We start from the raw sequence: 8,064 nt of genomic DNA, 5'->3' as shown, positions 1-8,064 counted from the left end.
GGAGGAGGGGGCTTTGGCTCAGCCTGATTGCCCCTTCCCTCCACCCCATCCCCGGGGAAACTCTGCTTCCGTGAAGGGGATGCCACGCGCAGGACGCCCCCAGGGCAGCCCTTCAGGGTAGGGCACAGAAGAGCTGGGAGCGCGGGATAGGGGACCCGAGAGGGTCTTGGCCGGGCCCCCAGGCGAGTCATAATCAGTTCTGGGCCAGGCGAGACGGCGGCAGCGCTGAAGCGGGGCGAAGGCCGGGGCGCAGGTCTCCGGGCACACGGGACCGCTCGCGCGCTCGCGTACCCCGTGGGGAGGGGCGGCGGAGGTACGGCGCCTTTAAGCTCGGGCGCCGGTGCCGCGGCCCCGCCCACCGGAGGACGCCTCGGCGCGCGGCCGTCTGAGACGCCGTTTAATTGGGGCTGTCAGGCCGCGGCGCGCGCGGAGGGCCGGGCGGGACGGAGGCCGGGAGGCCGGGGCGGCGGGCGTGCAGCTCGGCGGGAGGCGGGCGCCCGGAGACGCGGCTGGGGCCCGCGCGGCCGGGGCGCCGTCCCAGGGCAGGGCTGCCCGGCCCCGGCCCCGGGCCGCCCGCGCTCCCCATGAAAAACCAGCTCCGCGGCCCCCCAGCGCGGGCGCACATGTCGGCCTCGGGGGCGTCGGCGGCTGGGGGCACCGGGGCGGGGTCGGAGCCCGGTGCGGGGTCTGGTTCCGGCGCCGGTACCGGGGCAGGCGCGGCGGCGGGTGCGGGGGCCATGCCTTGCAAGAGCGCCGAGTGGCTGCAGGAGGAGCTGGAGGCGCGCGGCGGCGCGTCCCTGCTGCTGCTCGACTGCCGGCCGCACGAGCTCTTCGAGTCGTCGCACATCGAGACGGCCATCAACCTGGCCATCCCGGGCCTCATGCTGCGCCGCTTGCGCAAGGGCAACCTGCCCATCCGCTCTATCATCCCCAACCACGCCGACAAGGAGCGTTTCGCTACGCGCTGCAAGGCGGCCACCGTTTTGCTCTACGACGAGGCCACGGCCGAGTGGCAGCCAGAGCCTGGCGCTCCCGCTTCGGTGCTTGGCCTTCTCCTGCAAAAGCTGCGCGACGACGGCTGCCAGGCCTACTACCTCCAAGGTGAGGGCAGCACCGAGACCCTGTCTGGGATTGGGGCTCTCCCGCGGCTCCCGGGTGCCCCAGCCGGAGGCCGCTTTCTCTCCCCGTGCCCAGCCTGCCCGGCCGGCGCCACGTCGCCCCCGGCCCGCATTCTCCTCTCCCGGGCGTCCGGCCCCAGCTGTGCGGGTTTAGGCTGACACGCAGGCCTCCTCTACACCCCTTTCTGGGCACGATCTAAGTGGGTCGAACAAACTTCTCCCCGCCTGGGCTTTCCTTTTTTCGTGTTGCTGGGGCCATGGCAGCTCCTAGGTTCCCCGTGAGCCCCTCAAGGGAGGGAGGGTCCCCTCCTGGGCACCCAAGTTCAGCTCCTACAGCCTGGAATGCGTGTTCCTGGAAGGCCACGGTTAGGACAGGAGCTTTTTATAATCGTCCCCGCCCCCGCCAGGGAATAGGGATCATTTGGGTTGGGGGACTCCGGGCATCCCCGCGTGGGTCTCATCACTTGGGAATCACCGCCTCTTGGAGGCGCTTGGGGCAGGGCTGTAAGCAGTGTTCCTTGCCCCAGCTCTGGTTTTCTGGGACCCCCAAGTCCTTAGCCTGCCACCCCAGAGATTGTGGAAGGGGGAGGCAGCTCTGGGAGGCGAGTGGCTGCAGCCGGTGTTTCCAATTAACATTCCAAAATGGCCTCTTGCTGGCAGCGGGGCGGGCAGGCGGGAGGGGAGAGGAGGCCTGCGGCACCCTCGGGCGCAGGGCCCATCCTTAGCTGCAAGGCGCTCCCCATTTCTTGTCCCTGTAAAGCCTCCAGCAGCTTCCCCTTCTGTGGGTCCAAGGCTTCGGGGGGACTTGGTGTTATAAGGGGGTGGGTTCTAGAGAGGTGGAATTGGGCCCCCTTTTATGAACTTGCCCCTGCCGTGGGAAAGAGCCAACAGACACCTTCACACTACTTCCCGCGTGGCTGAGAGTGGGGCTCAAGCACCCGATTCCCAGTCTGGGGGCCCAGGCGCTCTCTGCCTCTAGCTGACCCAGATGCAGCTCTGGCCCCTGCGGTCTCATCTATAAGAGGGGTTTGCAAACCCACAGGTGTTGGCCTGAGATGGGGTGGTTTGCTCTCCTTTACCGCTTAGCAGTTACTGAGCACCCATGGGTGCCAGGTGTACATGGGAGCTGTGGAAGAGGAATGAGCTGGAGTCTGTCCTCAAGTGCCCTAAAGCTGGTTGTATGGCTGGGGCCCTGAAGCCCTATGGGTAAGGGCATGGAGCTCAAGCATGTTACTTTATCACTTGGGGCCTCAGTTTCCCCGTCTGTGAAGTGGATCATAGGATAGTTGTGGAGAAAACAGGAGGAGCTACATGTGTAAATATGTAGCACCGCCCGTGTTGTCCATTGTTGGTGTTACGGTGCTTGCCGTGGGGAACCCTGGCTGCTGTTGGTCTTGTGCAGCCTGTTTGGTCTGGGGGCACTGGCATCGTCAGTCTCTCATCCAGGCCCTGTCTCATCCTGTCCACAGGTGGTTTCAACAAGTTCCAGACAGAGTACTCAGAACACTGCGAGACCAACGTGGATAGCTCGTCCTCGCCGAGCGGCTCACCGCCCACCTCAGTGCTGGGTCTGGGGGGCCTACGCATCAGCTCTGACTGCTCAGATGGTGAGTCGGACAGAGAGCTGCCCAGCAGTGCCACCGAGTCAGACGGCAGCCCTGTGCCATCCAGCCAACCGGCCTTCCCCGTCCAGATCCTGCCCTACCTCTACCTCGGCTGCGCCAAGGACTCCACCAACCTGGATGTGCTCGGCAAGTACGGCATCAAGTATATCCTCAATGTCACGCCCAACCTGCCCAATGCCTTCGAGCACGGGGGCGAGTTCACCTACAAGCAGATCCCCATCTCTGACCACTGGAGCCAGAACCTCTCCCAGTTCTTCCCTGAGGCCATCAGCTTCATCGGTAAGTGCTGCTGCGCTTCGGGCAGGGTGTGTGGGCTTGCGCATCAAGGTGTGTATGGGACTCTGGGTGTTGCCCGTGCCTGGCTGGGTATCTCTGGGCCTGTCAAGACCTGTGTGTGTCCTGCATGTGCCCGCGTGTGCCCATGGGTGTACCCAGGCCCACTGTGAGTCACTGAGGCCCTCGGGGCCTGAGCAGTCCCCCGACTCCCAGGCTCCCTGCAGCTGTTGGAGCCTCGTGGGCTCTGCTGTCCAGCTTGGGTTTTTCTGGCTGCGCTGTTTCAGGCTCAGCAAGCTGAAACATCCCAGCTCTCAGACCTCCCACGGGTCTTGCTTGCTTTGCGTCACGCTTCAGCGCATGACAGCTTTAGGGGCTGTCATGGAGCCTCTTTGGGCTTTACTGTGTACCTGAGGGGGCTAAAGTGTGGCCTGGAGCCAGAGGCCTACCCAAAACTGGCAGCTGTTGGAACGTGATGACCCAAAGGGCCTCGGCGGGGCCTCAGATGCTCCCGGCAGCCTGTGGGGCTTGCTTGGCATATAGGGGGTAGTCAGAGAGTATGGGGAGAGGCTGAGGAAGTCCTCCCCAGAGCAGTGTGTTCTGCTGTCTGGTTTAGCGCCCTCTGAGACCCCTGCATCCGCAGCCTCAGCTGACTCGGGTTCCTTATCTTTGACCTCCCATCCTGCTTTCTCCTTGGCCAGCTGGAGGCTGTTTAGATGGCAGGTCGTCTTTGGGTTCAGCTGTCACCCAGGATTCAGGAAAGGGACACAAGATCAGGGTGAATGTAAACCCTGGGCTTTCCGAGCCTGGTGACCCAGTGTTCTGTCCAGCCTCCGGTGGCAGGGAGGGGGTGGCCCGGCAGTCTTTTCCCTCTGGCGGCTATGTCCAGTGGAGGGCGTTTTGGTTTCAGCTGGGCTGGGCTCGCGTTAATAACAGGAAGTGGGAGGCTTCCCCGCCTCATCCGCTAACTGGGAACCAAAAGTAGGTGCCTGGCTGGGAGGAAGGAAGGAAGCTGAGGCCTGGGGGAGGGGCTGTGTGTGGGGCTATCCAGAGCTTCCCACCTCTGCTTGGGAGGACATGGCCCAGAGGGCTATGGGTGCTGCCTCAACATTTGTGCTCTCCCCAGTGAAGAGGGGGCCCCCGGATGTCCCAGGGCTGGGCCTGGTTTGTAGGTGTTTTTATCCTTCTTGGAGGTCCCTTTACATCTGGGGAGGGGGACAGAACAGGGTGTAGAGGTGGGAGGAACCATACTCCCTTTTTGACAAGTCAAGGACTTGAAGCCCAAGCATCCCATAGGACTCAGTGGGGCAAGATCAAGCACCAGCACCCCCAAGGCTCAGCCACACCCTTAGAGGGCTAAAAATAAAGCCAGTGGAAGTGGTTTTACTTTGGATCACCCAGGAGTGGGTTTGGGGACCAGGCCTTCCCCTTATCTTGATGTGTCACCACTGGAGGCTTGTCTCCACTACCCCCTTCTCCTGCCCCAAATCTAAAGGTCAGACAGCGTGGTTCCACGTGAATCCATGACATCGGTCTCTTCCCCCGCTGGCCTGGCCCCCAGTTGGTCCCCGAGTCTGGATTAAGCACCTACTGCATGCTTTGCCCTGGGAACCCTCATGTGGGCTTAGGGAAGGGAAGTCCTGCCAGGCCAGAGGCAGTGAGCGCCATATGAGGAACAATTTGTGAACCTGTGGCCTTTTGTAGGAGTGCATCTTGAAGGAGTGTACCTGGCTCCCAGTGAGCTCAGGCGGGGACCTTGGGGACCCCAGGCCTGCCTCTTGTTAATCTGTGCCCCTGGCACAGCTATGGCACAGAGATGCAGCTGTGCTCGGGTCTAGGGGAGGAGAGATTACAGGACTGAGTTGGCCGGTGGCTCAACCGGTATTTGAGCTCCTACTGCCTGTCAGGCATAGGAGTCTGAGCACCGCACTGGGGGAATCTGGGAGGAGTGTGGAGGGGAGAGTTGGCAGAACTTGGTTGGCTGTGGTGGGAGATGTCACTGGCACATGGGCCAGGGAAAGTCTAGTAAGTGGTCTGGGTAGGCCCCACATAAGCAAACCCCACTTGTGAAACTAGGTGTGGACCTGGTCCCAGTCCCTGGCTATTCCGGAGCAGGACTAAGGCCCCGGGGACTGGCTGGGCCCAGGGCAGAGCTGAGTGCTGCCTGCCGTTCCCTTGTGGAGGAGCCTCCATGAGGCCTGCTTCCGAGGAGGCTCTCGGGGGCACCCATGGAAGCTGCCCCAGGAGAGCAAGCTCAGCCCTGAGCCCCAGGTCGTGGGCTAGCAGGGGTGAGTGCTACGAGTTAGGAGGAACCTTTGTGTGACCTTGTGCTCATCACTTGGTCTCTGTGCCTGTGTCCTCATTTATAAAGTTAACTTGGTAGCCATGGTGCAGATGACCTGAGAGGATGCAGGTGACACCTTGGCATGTAGTAGCACACGGTTATAGCAGCAGTAGGACTAGCAGTGATCACAGTGTTTGTGGCACCCTCCCTTGGCTCACGTCCTTCTAAGAGCACTGTGAGTAAGCAGGCCCTCTGACTGGAGAAGACCGAGGCGCAGGAATGTCCAGTGACTTGGAGCTACTGTGTGGCAGAGCCCTCTCCACAGTCATGCTCTTGACCTCGACCCCAAGTTGCTGTCCCACCCGCGTGGGACTTCACCAGGTCACTCGAGAGTCGGGAGGCACCAGCCAGTCACCATGCTGCCCCCAGCCCCACCTGCGGTGGCTCCCTGGAGGAGGTGCTGCCCTGACCCGTGCCTGTGTGTTTCAGACGAGGCCCGCTCCAAGAAGTGCGGTGTCCTGGTGCACTGCCTGGCAGGCATCAGCCGCTCGGTGACGGTCACGGTGGCCTACCTGATGCAGAAGATGAACCTGTCGCTCAATGATGCCTACGACTTTGTCAAGAGGAAAAAGTCCAACATCTCACCCAACTTCAACTTTATGGGGCAGCTGCTGGACTTCGAGCGGACGCTGGGGCTGAGCAGCCCGTGTGACAACCACACCCCCAGCGAGCAGCTCTACTTCTCCACACCCACCAACCACAACCTGTTCCCGCTCAACACGCTCGAGTCCACGTGAGGCCGGGGGCACGGGGCAACGGGCCAGCCCCTCCCGGGCCTCCACAGGGCCCGCAGGGAGGGCCCACGCCTGCTGCCTCTGGCGTGAGGAACCCGGACATCGCCTGTGCCCAGAGGTGAGCTTCCCTCACCGTCCCGGGGAGGGTGCAGCCCACAGCCAGGCCTCCCCCAGCAGGACTTTCCGGAGGGGCCCTCAGCTCTCAGACATGTGGCTTTGGGAGTCCAGTGGGGCCTCGTCCTTGTCCCAGGACACTCCTTTCTGCTGATGGCCCAGCCAGTTTGGCTATTTTGTTTTTTAAAGACACATCCATGGACCTGAGTTTACTTTTTATTATTGGCAGGTAAATCCGAGCTCCCTGGAGCAGAGAGAGTTCAAGCTCTTCTTGATTTTTCTTTTTTAATGAAAAGTGTTATTTTCAGGCTACATGCAACAGTGGATTGTATAAACCAGTATTTCATCCCTTTCTTGATCCTGCGAGAGAGAGAGAGAGAGAGAGAGAGAGAGAGAGAGAAGTGCTATCAGTTTGTTTTTCTTATTTCAAAAAGCAATTCTTGGGTTTTTGTTTTTAATGGAAAAGACAAACCCCGCGTTGATCTTGACCAAAAGCGTTTTGCACATGTGTGAAGCCTCCGTTTCCGCAGCGGCCCTTAAAGGGGTGGTTTGCTGCTCTCGCCAGCTTTGGACTCCCAGGCCTGCCCACACCTCCCACCTCGGCCCAGCCCGACCTGGCGCTGCATTTGCCTGTGATGACTGCCGCGAGTGGTGAGTGGTGGGCTGGACAGGTGGCCTTTGCATTCTCTGCCCACCCAACTGCCCTTCTGGTGGTCCCTGCCAACTGCCCCAGGCAGCAGAGGGAGGCCCTGCCACTGTCCTGCTGGAGGTGGGGCCACAGGGGGCTGCCACGCAGTAGCATTAACCCTCCGGGCTCAGCCCCGAGGGGGGCCTGGGCCCCAGGCCCTTTTTATATGTACCCACTACTTGTTTCTTCCTCTGTTTGTAGCTGAGGGTGCAGGCCCAGTGGCTGGGGGCGCGTAGGTGGTGGCACCCAGCCCTGCCTCCCCCGAGTCTCTTCCCTCACCCTGGTTGTTACTTTGGTTCAGCTGCCACTCCCAGCCCCCTCGACCCGTGAGAGCCTGCCCTGTGCTCATCTTGCCCCTGCCTTCTATTAAGAAACTCGCACCCATTTCAATCCCAGGGCAGGGGTGGGTGGCGAGGATGGACAAGGAAAGGGATGTGAGGCTCTGTCCATCTCTCCACCCCCATATCCACAGAACAAAGCCACGGATTCCGTTATCCTCCTCCAGTTTTGTTCCTTCTCCAACCTCAGTTCTCCCAGGTGTCAGGACTGCATGGGGCCTGGGGAGGGGTGAGCAGTCGGGCTGGGGTCCCTGAGCGAGCCAGCACTCAGCATGTGAGCAAGGCCACGGAAACTCTGCCCCCACTGCATCTTACCTCACAGGGGTGGTTTTCAGGGATTCTTTAAGGCAGCAGATTAAAATCTTGCCACAGTCAAGAAATTGACAAAAAGCTTCCATGCTGTACATGGTTCTCTTTCTCTCTTTTTTACCTTTAAAAAGAAAAACCCAGAAAGATGCATCAGATTTGTGTAAATGAGGGTATGCCAAGAGGGTGGCCAGTTTTGCTTTATGAACTTATGAAGGAAAATTTGTGACCCTACATATATATACACACACATACATATATATATATCCCGATCCAGCAACGGGACTTTGTTTATATTGCAAATAAATATTATTTTTTCTTTAAAACGAGTTGTGTCTGATAAGGGCCAGGGGTGGAGGCAGTGAGGAGGGGCACTGTGGCCAGTATCCCAGTGCCTGCTCTGTGAGAGGCAGCAGCCTGATCCTGCCTGGGGCCTGTTGGGCACTTGCTTTGACTGGTTGGAGGTGCCCAAAGCTGGGAGGAGCGGCTGGGGTGTGGGCATTTCCCCAGCCCCTCAGGCGCAG

At 60.5% G+C, this 8,064-nt stretch overlaps 1 protein-coding gene across 1 annotated transcript; it reads left to right on the top strand.

The window, feature by feature from the left end:
* The first annotated feature begins 584 nt into the window (after positions 1 to 584).
* On the top strand, positions 585 to 6,569 carry DUSP7 (dual specificity phosphatase 7). The gene is made up of 3 exons (XM_007451844.1): positions 585 to 1,101; positions 2,588 to 3,022; positions 5,790 to 6,569. Exons 1-3 carry the CDS (start codon positions 585 to 587, stop codon positions 6,095 to 6,097), a joined length of 1,260 nt encoding a protein of 419 aa, XP_007451906.1. The 3' UTR covers positions 6,098 to 6,569.
* Positions 6,570 to 8,064: the final 1,495 nt, after the last annotated feature.

Source organism: Lipotes vexillifer, unplaced genomic scaffold (genome assembly GCF_000442215.2).
Source record: "Lipotes vexillifer unplaced genomic scaffold, Lipotes_vexillifer_v1.1 scaffold500, whole genome shotgun sequence".
NCBI classification, from domain to species: Eukaryota; Metazoa; Chordata; class Mammalia; order Artiodactyla; family Lipotidae; genus Lipotes; species Lipotes vexillifer.
Note: the sequence above shows the minus strand (reverse complement) of the source record. Positions and strands in the feature narration are given on the sequence as shown.

What these genes read in the sequence shown, in the direction of transcription:
- DUSP7 (XM_007451844.1), top strand. Translation starts at nt 585, where the DNA reads ATGAAAAACCAGCTCCGCGGCCCCCCAGCGCGGGCGCACATGTCGGCC. An exon ending in CCAGGCCTACTACCTCCAAG is followed by an intron (nt 1,102 to 2,587) that starts GTGAGGGCAGCA and finishes TCCTGTCCACAG; the next exon opens with GTGGTTTCAACAAGTTCCAG. An exon ending in TGAGGCCATCAGCTTCATCG is followed by an intron (nt 3,023 to 5,789) that starts GTAAGTGCTGCT and finishes TGTGTGTTTCAG; the next exon opens with ACGAGGCCCGCTCCAAGAAG.